The following is an 18,464-nucleotide window of genomic DNA, read 5'->3' on the forward strand; positions in this document are numbered from 1 at the left end:
AAATCGCTTGGGATATTAACAATGGAGCTGGTAGTAATCTTGTGGCGCTGAATAGAATCTCGTCAAATATTTATAAAGTTGGACAAAATTCGTTTTCGTAACGCTAATGACAATCTTATGAGAAATTGATTGAAGTGCCTTGGAGAAATAATAATACTTTCATTCTGTGAACCGAGTCACTGTGAATCCGATAAATCACTTGAATAATTCGGTACGCGGAAATTGGAGAATATTTCAACCACATTTTTGTATCCCATTATCCTAATGTCCCTGATAATACAGAGAAAAAAATACGTTTCAATGGATAAAATTGTTGCAAAGATACGAGCGTGAATTGAACGATTATATTTTTTAAAATGTGCGTCCATATTTTTGATCCGTTATTTATTTTTTTGAAAAATGATTGTCTTTTAATTTGGAATCAAAAGAAGGAATGCAACGCGCATAAAGTCGGAGAGAAAAAATGTAAATATTTAAAATTTGTAGAGCTTTGCATGAGAGCATAACGTCAGCGAAGAATTTTCCATTACTTTTGACGCGTACAGCTGTGATATCGTTGTCCGCTAGGATGTGCGAAGGTACGGTATATCGAATAGCCAAGTGAGAGATATAAAGGAGGACGGGAGAAATCGAGCGTAGGATTTTGATTATTCACAGCCTCCCTCGGATCTCTATGCAGCTGGGGAACTTCCGTCTACATATTTGCCGCATGAATATGCGTTTTGCTTTTCAGAACAATATATTCAACGTGCATACACGTCTTTGTCGGTGAATATCATCCCTTGTCTCATCCCTGTCATTTACAAATGCTTGTCATTAAACGACGAACTTCGAATAACTCGCAACAGCGACTACGGAGAACAAAGGGTCTAAATCGCGCGAGATTTGTTTCAGCGTGAAAATCCGATTTTTCTCACATTTTTCTCGGGCCTCGTAAGCGACTTTTTTTCAACTATCCCCAATTTCCTTCGATATTTTAGTGAACATTTTCATTGTTTCGTGAGTACTGAAAACGTATAAATTCTTATATAAATTTTATAAAATCGTTTCTATAATTTTATGAATCATCTTCCTACGTGTATTTTCTTCATTAATTATTTACTCATTAAATAATTAATAAAAAAGAAGAGCAGCGCGATTCCGCTTAATTTGGGAAACAAAATTTCAAGCTTCTAGAACAATCAAGAAAAACCATGTGAGCTCCCTTGTCGAAGCGGATACTTTCGGTATTTTTTCTTCTCTACAGAAATGCACTCAATGTTCATCACGTTTCTGAAGCGTCCTAGGAAAAGCATTGCCTGAAGTAGAGTCAAGTGATGTTAATTACAATTAGGAAACTGTTCGACGTTGTTTTACCACAACTCGATGCACAATTCCCCTTAATCATGCTCCCTTCGAGAGGTTCAAGCAGCGAATTTGATCTTCGTTAGTGTTTTTTTTTATTAAGATAAACCTGTCTAAGGACACACGCGTTATTATCAAAATTGACAGAATTTAGTTTGATCTTCGCTTCAGATTTTTAAAATAAATAATTCAGACGACAATTCTGACGATAATTTTTTAAATAAGAGTGAATCGAATGAAATTAAATTGCAGTTTAAAAAAATCCAACAGTTCGTTAGCTGCTGTCTGTTTCCACCGCCGTCTTTAGTGCAACAAATGGTCATAACCTGCTGGTGCAATCGTCAACCATAAAGGAACACACAGTCCCAACAAACATTCAAGCCGTTCTGCATAAAATTGATTTGATCACTTTCTCGTATAAAGATTAACTCGTCGGTGAAGTTTTTCATGCCTGTTTCATCTTTTTGCGGGGATTTTCAACGGTGCAGCCCCTGCTTTTTTTATCTCCGTTCATAGCCTGGCGCACTGGGGCACGATGTGCGCGAGCGCCGGTTCAGCCCGCGCGTGTCTCGATTCGTTCCTTCTCTCGCTCTCTTTTTTTCTTGCTCATACCTTCCGTATATACAGTTATATATTCGTGCGATATATTTATATAGAGATGTGAAGCGTCGCGCGCCGTAGCCTGTACGTTCCTTCCATCCACCCAACACCCACACGCGGGTATACGCGCGCGTACGACGGGAGCAGGAACAAGGCAGACTCGGAGCTTCCCAAATGTCCTACCTTGGGCTAGTCTGTCGCGACGTGCCGCCGCGCGTTAACCGTCGCTCTAACACCGCGGGTATCGCTCCGAAATTATTCCTGCCGGCTAACACCTGCGTCGCATTTCTCCACTGACTGATTTCAAGTGGAAATTTCATTCGACGAGATTGCTGCGATCACTTATTTGAGGAATAAGCGTTTCGAAAAAACCTCGTTTAAACCTTGGCCGTCAAAGTTTCGAAAAAAAAAAAATAAAAAAACAATTGCAAAACACAAGAATTGCGAATTGCAACGATTCACTTTTGGTGAATTTTTCAAGTGTTATTTTTCTGGCATTTTTGCTGACACTGTCAAGAAATATTCGTTCTCTGATTGATGCTTTTTATCATTTATTTTGTTTGACCAGCCTTTTTTGCTTTTTCATAATGCTGCGTGACGACCTACGTGGCCTGGCACGTCGAGATTACCTCGGAAAAATAATGTTTTGTTGAACTTTTGGTACACATCGTTTTCAAGCTTGTTTTGGGCTTTTTCTCGAGATATAAAAATATTTTTTTTTCAACGTTAATTTTTCACAGGTTTTTAGATTGATCACCGTGTGGCTTTAAATTCATGGTTGATTGTTGTGCAAACTACATATGGGATACGTTTGATGCCCTCCATTTGTTTGAGCTCTGAGGGTCGCACGTGACGTGTAGCTCCGGGGAACACATTCATATCCACTTTATCGGATATACACACGGAGATATGCATGAGATCAAGGGCCAATGAAGTCTAAACCACGTGCTCGAGAAAAGATCAAAGTTCCATCCCCTACCTTCGCGCACTTTTTTCTCGCTTAGCCTTTTATCACTTTTTATTTTTCTTATAATTTATCAATCATTTTTTTCCTTCGTTGAGGGCTCGCTTCATTTGCTGTCTATCTTACGTTTTTATCATTAGTACCGCTGTCACTGTGCTCGTGTGACGATAATAGGAAATTGTTTTTTCTCGAAGAACAGCTCGTTCTTCGAATTGAAAAATTGATTATTTTCTTTTATCGCTCCGGAATTAGAATGAATAAACCATTACATTTTATTTGCACCGTCATCGCTTTTTTAGTTGCCTGTTTGTAGAAAATCAGACGTTGAATTATTTTTTTCTTATTTTCTGAACACCCTAAACTTTTCGTTCATGTATCACGGCAGCAGAGTCGTTGACTATATTTCACAATTTTTACGTTTATTTCCAGTATGGTTTTTGATATAAAAATCGTGGTGAAACAAGAAGAAAGGGAATAACATAACCGCGCGGAGAAATCGGATACTATCAAAATCAGTGAAATTCCGCGGAATACGTTCGTTGATCCACGTAAAATCTACACACACACACACACGCACGCATATATTTATGAATATATGTATATAACTTTGAAAGGAAACTCGCGAGTTTCGTCGGTTCCAGTTTGCTTTTGGGATAGTGAAGAACCGAGCGGTCTAAGTGCAGTGCAATAAATGTTTTATGGATGTTTTTGGGCCAGGAAGTAATCTGAGCGTTGTGGTAGAACGCGCGATATAACCGAGGAAACTGCTGTTGGGTTGGTCCAACGGTTTGGAAAAACCACAGGAGGAATCTACGCTTACGAATATATAACAGAAATACTCGATGTGTGCGCATGTACGAGACTCGTGATTCCATCGTGAAATATAAGTACGTAACAATTCGAAAAATGATCTTGAAACAAAAAAAAACCACGAATCTATGTTTTTTCAGATGTGAAACGTGACGCCACTTTCGATATTCGTGTTACTCGACACGAGAGCTTTGTGGAAAAAATATTTTTTGATGTGCAACCCATTAGTCAATATAGAATATTTTGATGTTTAACGTAGCTCTCGACTGGTGTTCCCTCGTCAAAAACATTTTATAAAACGTTCTTTCAAATGTTCGCTCTCAATGATACCTACGAACTATTTTACCTCGCGGTCCAGTAATCTCGCGCACCATCAATTTCCTCGGTCACAAAGTTTCCCTTTTATCTTTGAACGGCTTTTAGCAAGAAGAACAGTAATTTCAGAAATTCAGTGTGGTCTCCACGTTCCAGTTCTTTGTTTCAACGTATTCAAAATTCTGCCACAATTGTCTTCCTGTTGACGTGCGTAACAACAGTTATGCAAGGTTTCCTGTTACTCCGACGCGAAAATTAGACTACTTGCATACTTTTTACCGACATTTCATTCGTGCACCGAATATTGCGAAGCTCTGAGGATAGTGAAAAATTTTGGTTCGGATCTAATCGAAAGGAAAGTCCTATTTACTCGGGTCATAACGATGGTTTATTCGCTCTTCCTCGTCAGCAGATTATCTACCACGATCTTCTGTCCGTTTAATCTTCATTTATAAACGTCGAACAAACATCCAAAACTGACTCACATGACGAGCTCAAATGTAAGAGAGAAAGGAAAAAGTGGGGCGAAAATTAATGGAAAAATTCACAGTCCGTTTGACGTGTGTAAATAATTAAATGGATAGAAGATTTTGATGTTTTGAAATATGAAAAACAGTCACTGCAAAATAATATCGAAGTTGAAGATACAGAAGAAGGCCAGAGATTCAACAAACGAGACGAACCTGATTTGAAAAAAGATTAAAGACATTTGAAAGCGAGCTTCGTTCTCAAAGCATTGCGATGCGATCCAGCTTTAATGAAGTCGCGTCACGTTTCTATTCAAACGCCTAAATCACGCGAAACAATAATCCAATTTTCTATTTTTATTTTTTATTTTTATTATATTTTTATTTTTTTATTTTTATAACATTCTTTCTATAATTCTCGATGGTGCTGGGGTTCAAATGAGAAATCCATAGCTTCTGGCGGAGACACCGCAAATCGATGCGAATAAATAGTTTATATGAAGGAACATCATCTGAAAGTGACAGACAAGAAGCTTTTCGAAGCCAATAACAACGATATATCGACGCGTCCAGATTTTCGTCCATTTTTTGCTGACCATCCTCGGGCAATGGTCAAAGAGATCAGAGCAAAAAAGTGAGCGTTACAGTTGCGAAAAAAAGTATGTGAGCGTCACAAGTGTTGGGAAGGCCCTTCTCAGCTTATCGGAATTGCTAGGCGTGACGATTCCGCATTCTCATACGGCCAGGGAGCTGAGACCACTTCAGTTATGTTCCCGTCCAAAAAGCTCTTTTTTATTTCGCTCCTGATAAAACTGATGCCACAAAAAACCTGAGACAGGCTTTTTTTCTAATTTACGAGTTCCGATTTGTCACATTTTCAGCTCGAAGTCAGAGTCGCGTGTCACCGGTCGGATGGAATGACGAGCATTTGTGAAGTTTTCGATTTTATTCAGCATTTCATCCCCTTGAATATTCCTTTGAACCGTTGCATCTTCTTAACTCGCAGAAAGTTGTCGCTGTTGAACTTCTCGATTTTGGAATAATCGAAATCGATTTTAATTAAAACTGATGCATTTCGCGTTTCCGACGGCGAAGTTTGTGTCACTAGAAGTTTTGGATAACGAGCATGCGACCTTCGAATTTTCGGGATGCCACTCACTGTCGAGATCGCACTTTCAACGTCACAAAGGGAGTCATTTTTAAAGCGGTAGCTTCTCAATGAAAACGAAAGCGATTATTACAATTGTTGTGAATAGTTGATTCCCGAACATTTCGACTGATTTGATGATCGAACTGCGTCGATGCGTTTCCTAAAGTTGTGAAATTGGTCATTATTCTCGGTCGATGTTCTGCTCAGTTCAGCAGTCTAATTTTTCAAAGTTTTTTTTTCACCATTTCCGGTTTCTTGTCTCGTTACTATAGTGAATTGAAAAATCCTTAATCCAGCGGAAGACTTTACTTTGCGGCTTTCAAGGAGCACTGGACGAGTGTATTCTTCTGTAGCCAATTAAAAGTTTTATTATTGGCTAAATGGGACGAGTCGCGAATTCCATGAAACGTCGACGAATCTCGTTGGAGAAGGTTCGTTATTTTTTTGACTCACTCGATTATTCATTTTTCTGTTTTACGTTTTTTAGGAAAAATTTATAATTGCCAGTTCAGACTTTTTCAAGATTTCGAATAAAACATGTCGAGTGCACTTTCCTTTTCAATCAGTTCTTGCGGAAGTTTCATGCGATGCTGGAAGATTGTGGCGCAGAAAAAAATGTCGAAAAGTCCCACTGAGAGCTTTGAAAGCAATCGAAATTTCCGTGTTTCTTTTGTCATCTTTTTCTATCGAACGGTAAGCGAGAATTAAACTTTCGTAAATTCGAGGATAACTGATTCATGCGAATTAAAGCGAAGAAGGGAAAGATCATTTGACTCATTTATGTTTGGTACACTTTTAAAGCGATATCTTTCCGTTCCTCGTGCTTTGCAAAGGAAAGCCCTCGCGCGATACCGGAAATGCAAAACTGTGTCGCTGACAGAGTTCAAGTCTCGCGCTTATGCCACCCTCATGTGAATTTCCGGAGAAGCAAGCGCAGGAACGAGAGCGTGTGGGGGAGTCGGCCGGCATGCCGTCACGAAACTATCGCGTGTCAACAATTACTAGGAACGAAAAGTCCTGTGCTTGCGAGCACGCGAAACGGGTTAAAAATTGTGCAAAACGTATTCAAATGCGTGTAGACGAATACGTTAAATTCTTTTCCTTTCGAATAAATGGGCCAATTTTTCGTTGTGATGAACTCTTTGTGATAATTAAACGTCTGTACGAAGAAACGTTGGACAGCGAGATAGTTTTTTTATGTTTCTTTCTTCTGGCTTGAAACGATACATCTGCAGAGCCATCGAGTGGAACAAAAGTGTAAGCTCTTGCGATAAAATGAAATGAGACAAAAGTTGCTTTGGTTATATAAACGAAGAAATTCTTCATTTGTTTGTTCGTCCGAGTCCAGAGAAATATTTTGCATCAGTAAAAAATTTGTCACATTATTTTCCGCTCGTTTTTATTGAGGAAAATATTAGTTTTTTTCACTGCTAACAAAATTAATAAACTTTTTCCTTCAAACGCTAATAAATTCGTCTTTTTATGTACACGATTCAGTGTCCTTCATCTTATCCTCGGACATAAACGTTGCACGTGAAAGATCGTCCGTACACCCGACGCAGTATCCTTTAGGACGATTTTATTTCGCTGCGCCAACACTGCGAAAGATGAAGTCCGAAGGAAAGAAAAGCAGCATTCAAACAGGGATACGTTTAGGTGATAAAAAGAATAGTGAGATCAGGGAAAAGGCTCAAATAGTTGAATTATACTGCGAGGAAGATGGAGAGAAAATCGTTAAAATAATATTTACTCGTGACTCGAAAGTCACATTTCGTCACACCGAAAGATCCTGAAAAACGCATTTAAAAATGTATTCCTTCTTTCAAAAGTTATTCCTAAATTCGAAAACTCTGATGATCTCAACAAAAATTGTACGATTTAAACAAGTTTTTTCGATGACTCAACATCAGAAATTCAAAATTCATTCCTCCTTGGCAACCACACTTTCAAGCTGATAAATAAGCACAAATAATTAAGCACCACGCAGTGATTTCTCACTAATTTTCCATCAGGAAATTCAACTAACTTTTTACAATAATAAAAACTAATCACTCTTCTTCTAAACATTGATAATTTAATTTACTAATCAATCAAATAATTCTTTCAACTTTTGGCACGTCCTCTACATCCAGTAGATACAACACATGAATAAGGGAACTTCGTCCTCCGTACTTTGGCATACCTTTTTCGTCAAGGATAATAAAAGTAATGTGGTCTCGTAAAAAAAGTGTTTCTCACCGTGGAATATTATTCACGCTGTGGTTGTTACTTCTATTCTACACCTTGGTGTAACAACCCCACAGATAAGCGTATTTTACATGTTTTAGCAAACCTCATGGCCTGTAACGTTTTCCATGTTTTTTGCACGGGTATTCGAGAGTCCCGTAACCATTTGGGTCATTCATTCGACTTAATCTGCATGGAGAAAGAGTCCAGAAGGAAGGAAGGAAGGAAGGAAGGAAGGAAGTAAAAACAAATGAATAAAAGAAGAAAATCATTGGTTGAAATGCTCGATGATTTTTCCGGTTGTTCCTTCGTATCACTCGAGATATCACTCGGCATTTGCGCCACCCTTGTAAACATCCCGACGTTGTGCCCCTCTGAAAAGCGCATTTCGAGCCGAACGTACATTCTCGCAACCCGAAAAACGTACACTCTGAATAAAATACCGATTCTTTTTTTCTCTCGGAATAGACGCGAAAGATAAAAAAATAGAAAAGGGCGGAGACGAGATACGAAGCGCCTTGAGCATCGCGACTCGAGCCGTTATTCAAAATCCTCGAAATTTCAAGCCCGAGGAGCCGCTCTCGACGTGTACATGTATATTAATATGTACGGAGTATGCATAAATTCATCTCCTTATCCCTGTCCCCGTTGCTATTGTCAGGATTCGCGTCGTCTCGTATATTATAATAACTTAATTTCTGACGGAACAACCCTCGAGGACCGAAATATACACACCTGTGTATATCTATATTTACGAGGACACACATAAATATATAAATATACATGTTACATTTTTTGCGACGATGCGTCCGTTGGGAGTCGCGTCGCGTCGCTCCAGAAATCAGTTTGGAAAACGTCATGGTAAAATTCACCCTTCGCCGGTTATGGTCCCTCGTTAAACGAGCCCGTGCGCGCGCGCTTATATTTCTCGAGCTTACCCGGCCGTTATACTCGCCGGTGTTTCACTACTCTCGACGTTAATTGTCTTGTTAAATCATTTCTCGTCCAGCCTTCTTCTCCGTCTCTTTTTCCTCCGGCCCTCTCTCCCAATCTTCTTTTTCATTCCTTCCACGACGATTTTCAACCCTCCTTTCGTTTTATCCTTGCGAGCATTCGTTTTTTTAAGTATTCTGTTCCTCTCAGTTTAACTCGTTCATTGCAATCCCACAAGTTGTCGAGTCTTACATTTCACGGTGCTTCGCAAATCGCCTTTTCCCCCAAGTCCAACAGCTCTATCTCCTCTCGAGCCCCTCTGTGATTCATTATCGACTTTATCACTATTCGTGCTTTGGCGTACTCGCATCAAATCTCGATTGTAGCGAAGTATCGGTGATATGGCGAAAACTGCCAATGGGAACGAGGGAGACAAAATTCGTTTAGAATAAACTGCTTTTTACAGTTGCACTACAATTTTCAATTAAGATTTTTAATTTTCAGTTATTATGTTAATGATATTTCAGTGATCTTTAATCATAACGTTTGTTACGCACTTCGAGTGTTATTAATTCGTAATTATATCATTTAAACGAAATAGATCATAAAGTCGATTCATTAATGCGACCCAGGCATCGTTGCCAGGAAAGACACTGATCCAGTTTTACGATACGTCAATGCGAGTTCGTTATCTCAATTTTTCTGGCGGATGTGGACTTCTCAAAAATAATTTCTCAGGCTTCCAAGCATTCGGATATTGGCGAGCGAGCGATAACGTCGATTTTCATTCTGGGTATCAATCGCTCTGAACAACTCTCAGAACTCATAATTTGCGAGGACTTCCAAAGATGACCGTTTTCCCAAAATCCTATCGGCGTATCACCACTTGACTAAAATAACCAATAAAGTAATCGATAAGTTCTCGGATAAGTTGAAGAGATTTGACGAAGAGTCGTTCCGTCGGGCGGTCCACCGTGCATGTATATATAATAGTAAAATGAGATGAATACTGAAATGCTCTATTTCGATGATTTGCTCGTTTGGACCGCGAGCCAAATCGCTATCAAGACGAATTATTCTTCGTTCAAGAATCCAGCTCTTCCTCCCCGTTTGTTGAAAAACAAATGCACTGTTACAACGAAAAGCTTTTTTATTGTGGCGAGCGCGAGAGATGAGAATATACCTGGAAAGTGACGCTGGAGACTTTTCTTCATTGTCGACGAAAAATTTGAGAGTCAGCTATCACCAAGCGGAAGTAGAGGGGCCCCCCTTCTCTCAACAGTAAAATAGTCGATGGTCGTAAAGAGTGGGGATAAAAGTGGAGGAAAAGAGATAGGTGAAAAACGTTACGCAATCGCGAAATTACGACAGGCACGGTTGGGACGAGGCAGAAGAAGAAGGGGGGGAGGCTGTGGGTTGGGTAACCGCGGGATGCATCTCCATCCATGCATTATTCAGATCTCATTTCGAAAAGCTACTTCGCAAAATTGAACAGCGAGCGCTGGTCTCATTATGCGGCTCTGCGATTAGCTTTCTCTTTCCCTACACACACACACACACACACATACACATGTATACTATCTCACAAGTTTCGGTTCTTTCTCACACCCTAATACATATATGTATGTGTACATACAGAGGTGTATGTATACACTTTCGGCGTCTTTTCGACTTTTACTCTTTTAGCTTGAGCCTGAAAAAAGGAGCATCCCTCTTCGTATATGTATATAAAGCCTGAGTTGAGAAAAGGGTAGGCCCTGCTATAAGACGTTGAATGAGAGAAAAGTCGAGAAGAATATATGAGACGTTTCAGCCAGAAGATTTTCAGCTGACAAAAAGTAAATCTCCGGGGCGAAAGCATCAAATGTGATTTGAGGCACACGGAGGCGTATGCGAACGAGTGTATATGTTTATGGGGAAGAGTAAAAGGCACATGAAACTCGATACAGGGATGAGACAAAGTGGATGAAGCCCATGTCAATCTCGAATAATCCATGGGTCAACCGGCTGACGAGGCGGGGGGGGGGGGTCAGATTCGAACGGAAACAGCAATGACGAATCTGGCTTAGTTGGGTAAAAGCAAATCGATTTAATATTTATAGATATATCGGGATGCTTGGGGAGGCTATGAACGCTGCAATATGGAGGGTGGCAGAGTCGAGCTTTCGGGTTGTAGGGCGTTGATCATTCGACCTCGTAAACTTCTGCATACCCCGTACGTGAAAATGGTGAAAAAATGTATTTACTGGGTCTTGATTTATGGCGCGCATGTCGACATCACAGGAGGTGTACACGGGAAAAGTCATTTTGTGCGCTGTGTCATATTTTTTGTGTGCGCTTTCGTTCTCCTGTTTTCGGTTGCCGGCGGGCCGTGAGTAAAATCAAATTTGTCTGGCGCTACTTTCGATCTAGCAATCGGCTAAAATCGCAAATATTTCGTAACGGAGCGGTGCTCTATCCATGTTGACGCAAATTGAACATATCCCTGGGCCCAGCTATGATATAGAGGAATGCACGTCTGGCTCGCTAATTGACTTCCCACGTAGAACGCTCGTCGCCCCCGTCTCCACTGAGAATTCGTCCTTTCTCCTCTTCTCCTCTCCTCTTCCTCGGATCCGGATGGTGGCTTGTCGCTCCTACTTTTTTCACGCTCCCGGGAAAAGTTGTCGAGTGCGGCGACACCTTTCAATGGGGGAGAGAAAAATGCCAGAAAACTTTTCCCTCGCTCGTATAATTGCTGTTTGTTTACTGAATAAGCTGCTTTTCGTGATAACTTTGTAACTCCCTGTGCACCGACACCGGCGCCCCACTCGATGCCGTTGAACCGTGAGCAGACGCCGACTTGACTGCATGCCATTGTCAGCCAGATTGACGTACGACGTCGAACGATATTTGAGACAGGGAGCCGTTGCTCTATCGAGCCGAACGAGAGGAGTCCTGACGTTTAATGAACGCTGCACTCGCACACCGAGGACGTTTTGATTTAGAGCACAGTTTGATTTCCGCCCGGTACAATAACCGCCAATTTGTAAATCGCCTCGTAAATCTGCGCGCTGGTGAGAGTCCGGGCATCCCCTGGTCTCTCGCTTCTCTCTGTGCTCTCTCTTCAGGCTACACTCTCTATACCTCGTCCTTGTTGTGTCGCCTGTATCCCCGATCTGCATTCCCATCCCGGAGCCGCGTCTCGATGTTCGAACCTCTGCAGATACGGTTTGGCCGGCACTCCGATTCCGGGTGTGTCGCTTGTGCCTGCTATGCGACACTCCACCTCGGATTATTACTGAATTTCTAGGCCAATATGTCGCGACAGTCCTCAATTTTTCATGTTCCCTCCCGCGATCCCGCTCTCTCTCTCTCTCTCCTCCTTCGTTTCGACGCTTTATTCATCGTAGAAAGAGCTCGATGCTCTATGGTTATTTCCACTTTGTCGGATTGGATTAAACAATCCCAATTTGCCAACAAACAACTCTCACTGATGATTAAACTAACGAAATATCAAACGATGTCTGATTCATACTGCAGATGTCATCGCGTTCAACACACGTTTCTTTTTTAATCTCTAATCTCGGTAATGGACATGGAGTAACGTGCCGTTAATTCGATCCACTCGCGACCTCGTATCACCGTCATCCGCGATGTGTTACACAGCTTCAATTGGTCCGCGATGATAAAATAACACTCAGCATCCACTCCCTCTGTAAATACTCTCCAAATGGGTGAAAATGGAGCAAAACACACAATAACAAACATGTGGAACACGAAACTTTTTATGAAACGTAGTACTGGCGTACAATCCTGTATATTTTCCAACGTTTTCGATTCAGCTCTGAGAGCTCGATGACAAATGACCTGCTCTGCTTCTAGGTTTCTTGTCACTTGATCGATTACATATTTTTCAATTAGTTTTGAAGCTCGACTATTGCTGGTGAGCAAACATCCGAAGGACTTCTTTTTAGGATGTTTGGTGTTCTGCAAGATTGATGCTATGGGTTTTGGCATTATTTCTTGCCATTGTTCCAATACAAGCATCGATTTTTTTTCTACTGAAACTGTTTAAAAATAGTTATGTGATGGAAATATATGTCGACGTTTTTCACACCAAAAAACAAAAAATCTTATATTCACTGTCGGTAACATTCCGATCAATTTTTCTTTTCTTGTTTCCAAGGAAACGAAGAAATCAACGGGTTCGTGTGTGTTTTTTATAAAAACCAGTAAAAAGAAAATACCATTGAATCAAACTTTGGTCCATTGCACGTTTTTTTTTCAATTCATCCTTTAACATGAATTGCACTCATCTCAATTAATTGTTTACTTCGACTACTCGTTAAGTTTTGTTTGCATAGTGTTTACCAGTGATATTTTTGATTTGATATTATCAAAAGAATTCAAATGTCTAAAGACACAGAGTTCACCCGCTGATTAACCGGAACCAGACGCCACCGCAATCCGGTTAATCTGTGTCTTCAGGTTCCTCTCCTCAATCTTTCGTCTGATCATGAGTGTGGCACGCTTGTTAAATTACGCAAACATCATTATACCGCTTTACAATCGAAGTTATACCGCTTTACGTTTTAACCTCTTTTTATAACCAAGAATAAAGGTAATGTTCATCTTTATGATTATTATTTATGTTAACAAATGTACGATATTGTATCAACTCTAACCAACTTTCAAACTATGTGATTTTCCATCTGAATAAACTTAACCTATTTCTTGGAACCAGGTATTATTTATTCGATCAGAAACTGCTGACATGTATTAAAACTCAGATTACTAACCGTCGAATCTGAATCACCACGTTCTCAGGTACAATTCCTTCATGTGTCGTTCGCACTCTTGTTTTAACGAACAGGAGCTTCCGGCTTTGAACTTTAGGCTGTTCAAACCAGCCCTATTCGAATGGTTACAGCTTCTCAGTGGTCTCTCGGTATTGATAAACAATCGACTCGTGTTATTTTAACGATAATAGCAGCTATTCTTGGGGAACAGCTTTTTCACATGGTTTTTGTTGGACACCCGAGGGCCAAATTCACCAATGCTCTGCCGGATTCTTGCCCTCGGCTTTTCATACAATTCCAAATTACTTCTATGCATTGAACGCTGCTTGTTAATTGGGTATGCTGCTTCCTCTGGAAAAGAAAATTACTAAAATTAGTAGCAAAGACTGAGGCCCCTTTCCCCGTGGTTTTCTCCTATGAAAAGGTTTTACAATTCACGATGTCCAACCGCACAATGCGAACAAGTTAACCGTTCGAATCTCCAGATATCTGCATTCTGTATTTTACGAGTTTTATCATCGTTACCGAAAAAATATCTCTTAAGAGGCCCTCAGCTCACCAATCCAAATAACAAAATGGAAAATCTGGTTTTTCCTCGAAACCTCGCTCTCCGCTTCAGCCCTGCGATATCCCTAGCGATCCATGAACGTTGTTAATTCGTGCATGCGCTGTATTAAACTTTCATGGTTGTTAATTGACGTTTGATGGAGTAATAATTTGTCTGCCTAATTAATTGGATGACCTCATCAATGTAACAAAGGAGTTTCTTGCTCACGAGAAGTGTGTTTATTCCAATATTACGCGTTAGCTATGAACTCTTTGAAATTCGAATGAAATGAATGGTTCGCTCGAATGAATATATTTTCGTTCCTTGAGGAATATCAAGAATTAATGAAATCATGTTTATTTGTGAGCGCAGGAAGAGATACAGGCTTCGAAAAAATATGCATGAACATGATATTGCGCTCGATCCAACTAATTAATCAATGTAGAAGCGAAAATCTAACGATTTGCTGGCGAAGCTCTTGGTAAACAAGAATTAAATTTACTTTGAATTCTTTCGAGCAAATCATGGCGGTATTTCGTTGGTATAAAACAGGCTACCCGGTGCTGAATATTGTTCTCTGAAAATTTTATAAACAAGAGAAAAAGCAAGGGGTAAATTCAACTTTCGCAGTTTCTGAAATCGGTAATTCAATATGAATCCTGAAAATGTGAAGCTCCTCCTGCTAATTGATGCAAAATTTTTACTCACTTTTAAATGTTTTTATCCTTTCAAAGCTTCCCGTATGCAGGCGATAGTCGGTTGTAGATTTTCTTTCATGTATTTGAAATAGTAGGAGGCCCTGTGACTGTGAAGCGAATCGGAGCTATGTGTGAAAAATGTAGAGCCAAAGCTCTTGCCACTCTGGCGCGCTCCAGGCAAAGGAAGGAACTGGATGGTTCAGAGGCAAAGGGTCCAATTGAAAGTGGATGTACACAGCAGGTTATGTGGGAACTGGGAAAACGTGTATGCGCAGCGATCGAAAGAGCCAGTGTGTTAACTGCTCGCTAATTATGGAACGGCCAAAACCGCAACACTGGCAGGATTCTCCTTCCCTAATGCTTCTCTCTCCGTCGTCGTCTCTCTCTCTCTCCCTTTTCGTTTCCTTCCTTCCTCTTCTCTTCTAATTCCCACCATTCCTTCCTTCCATACACACTCGGTCCATCTCACTTTGTTCTGCGAAAACAACTATCCGCCACTCTCGACCTTTGAATCATTTGTTCGATAATGAGTTATCTATTAGTTGCTTTATGCCTCCTAGGAATGCGGATACTTTGATAGCGACGAGGTATATTGCCAACACATTCTCAATTCCCCAAGCGTCAGCGTCAGTTGCGCGATGCCCTTCGGGCCAATTCCATTGAAAAATTGTTCCTCCATCAATTTCTGTTGGAGCTTGTTTCACTACAGATTTTTAAATCGATTCGGAAACTTTTTTTATATATCAATTGCGACTGTAATTAACGTGCTTCGGTAATTTCACTCCATGAAAATTTTGTAGAAGGAAGAATATTTGCTAGAATGTTGAATAGAAACTGTGCGAAGTTCTTTTGAATGAATATCACACAAGTATATTCCATGATTAATTGGTGAGTCTAGACACCTTAATTTATGTCCCGATGCATTTACCTTTTCGCGTAGATCCTTGGAGCAAGACTCATCTATGATTTTCTGCGGTTCTCTGAGGGAATGGGCCGTTTATGAAAAACGAATGAATATTCGTAATCAATACTTGGCCTTTCTTCAATATTAATTAATACCGTGAGCTCACTATTGCTCACAGTCTTCGTGTGTGTGCCGTCCTAGATTCAGATTCGTGGAAAAAAAAATTCACATGCATCGTAAATTGCATCGATGCAAAATGCAACTCGGTTATTTTCACCAGACACACTCGAAATTTTAATCCAGTTAGGGCTCAGAATTTCCCACGTAATTATCCGGCCGCAAGGGGTGTTCATTCGTCACGTTATAAAGATTTCTTCTTTTCTGCATGTGCCAATAATTCATTCAGAGTCTTTTCGAGAGCGGTGTTCATGGTTTTTTTTTTATTTTTCCTCTGATTTTTCGTGCTATTCCAACAATTTTTTGACAGTTTGAGGTCAATGGAAATTCTACAAGACTTGCTCTATTTCTGACCGTTCGACAATATAATTGATGTTTTTTTCGAATCCAAAAATGATGTCGTCTCGTTTTTGTCCTAACTTGGATTCAATCTGATGATCGAAATCATTAAAAATTCACAATTATTACGATTTTTTTGTTACAGCTTACGTGAACTCGAAACAGGATTGACTGACAGTGATAAAAGAAGAAATAGGTCAACATGGCAGAACGACACAGGAGGAATCGATATTTAACCATCAGCATCCTGCAAGTGATTACGATAATCTGTCAAGGTGAGTGACACGTTAGCATCTCTGTTCGTTTCGATATGAAAAAATGAATACATTTTCGTTTCGAGATCTTCTTCTATATTCGTTTTATCCATTATTTCGAAAATCAATATGAGTCGTGATTGAACATTTTTTTTAGGTTTATTTCTCCTTGGATTGTTGTGCATAAAAAATGATTGGCTATGCAGATATATTCGTCCACTTTTGTGAATGTTTTATCATTTGTTTCGAACCGGATATTCATAAATAACGAATTTCTAGACAGAAGAAATTAGCAGAACGTGGATCAGGTCGTAATAAATTCTTACACGCACGTAACGGAATTCATAATCAAAGGAAATAATGAATTAAAGTTGCAATTAAGTCACAGCGAACCGGAGATGATTTCAATTTAGCTTTAAAAAACTTTAATTCGTGTATCACGTGCGTTCAAAAGTTTTATATGCGTCCTGAATTCCGAGAGGGCATGCTGCTCTTTCACACACAGACTTTAATATAAAGATGGAGAAAGGGTTTGAGGCAAGGGAGCGTAGGAAGGAGAAAATTTTTACGTAGTAATCTGTGCTTGACAAAATATTGTAACAGTGTGAAGTGCAGCGTGGTCGAGTCATAAGCAGACTCGAAAGAGGCAACAAAAGCAAGTTTGTCACATGCCGGAAACGAAGTTCCCTCATCCAGCGCCGGGTTATATTTCAGCATCCTTTTTTTCATTTGCACAATTGCAATTAAACGAAGCGCAACAAGAGAGAAACAAAAAAAAGAACAAACTGTGTGAAAAGTATGAAAAAAACGAAGAAAAGGAAGAGAAAAAAAAACATTAAATTCAAGAAAAAACGAGCAGAAAATACAAAACGAGAAACCCGAAGCCCTCTAGAAAAAGTTTGTTTTATTATTTTCCTCCTGCAACGAGACGAGAATAGCCGGGACCGTAAAAATAATAACATTTCGTTACGCTCGCCACCGTAAATGCTCAATATAAAGCATGTAATTTCGCAGGAGTAAAATAATCAAACTTTTTATTCGTTCAATTTAAATTTAATTATCGTTGGGAATTTGCGTCGAGGAAATTGTACGAGTTTCTTAGATAATTTATACACGTGGCGAAGTAGATGAGACGAATTGTCGGGTGTTATTTCCGAGTGGTATACATGAGAGCTTTGGGACACGCGCGAACCGAGCTTTCTCCCCTTTAATGAAAATACTTTCGTCGATGTAATGAATACTTAATTACTCGCTCGATTACTTGAAATCGCAGTAATCGGCTCTCGAGCTCCTCTTCCAAAGGATGTGCTCCTTCGTCATAACTCTCCCTTCTGGCCCTCTCTCTCTCTCTCTCGCGCTCCCTCCCCCTCTTCCCTTTTCTATCCTCGACGGTTCTCTTTTGGGCTGTGCCCATACAGCGGTTTCTACTTGGCGCGAAGGCCCAGGTGCTCTTGTTTTAAGGCCTGCATAACCGAACTCTCTCCGAAATATATTTCATCACGATGGTGGGTTCGGACGCAATCAAAACTTGCAGCTCCGCGTTATTATATATCTATACGTAAGAAATCTTGTCCACCCTTTCGTCTATAACGATGGGCAAACTTGTAATTATCTATAAATAAGAAAAGTAGTCTTCTTGCCTCGAAATTCCCTCGCTCGGCCCCACAGCCCCCTTCCTTCTCACTGTTTTCAACCTCAGTTTCTGAAGCATAAAGAAATGTATATTATTATATTATTAAATCGCGAAGAGAGACTGGCCAACTTTGGTGTACGATCTACAGAATCTTCTTGAGCTTAATACATAGATATGGAGCCGGTTGGCAGTGTACTATAAAGTTTTACGTGCACTATAAAGTTTTAAACGATCTCGTATCTCTTCGAACGTCTCCGATAATATTATCAACGCGTTCAAACACCACGAAACCTTTTTCCCAAGCTGCCTCTCTTCTTTGTAA

General features: G+C 40.1%; 1 protein-coding gene across 1 annotated transcript in view; it reads left to right on the forward strand.

Annotated features, from left to right (window-relative positions):
* The first annotated feature begins 3,349 nt into the window (after window positions 1–3,349).
* The window catches only part of LOC122414602 (lachesin-like), a 213,661-nt gene continuing 198,546 nt past the window's right edge, over window positions 3,350–18,464 (forward strand). The window contains exons 1-2 of the mRNA XM_043426032.1: window positions 3,350–3,795; window positions 16,401–16,530. Coding sequence (XP_043281967.1) covers window positions 16,458–16,530 — 73 coding nt within the window. The 5' untranslated portion in view covers window positions 3,350–3,795; window positions 16,401–16,457. The remainder of the gene's footprint in view (window positions 3,796–16,400; window positions 16,531–18,464) is intronic.

The sequence above is a fragment of the Venturia canescens genome, chromosome 8 (genome assembly GCF_019457755.1).
Source record: "Venturia canescens isolate UGA chromosome 8, ASM1945775v1, whole genome shotgun sequence".
In the NCBI taxonomy this organism is placed as follows: Eukaryota; Metazoa; Arthropoda; class Insecta; order Hymenoptera; family Ichneumonidae; genus Venturia; species Venturia canescens.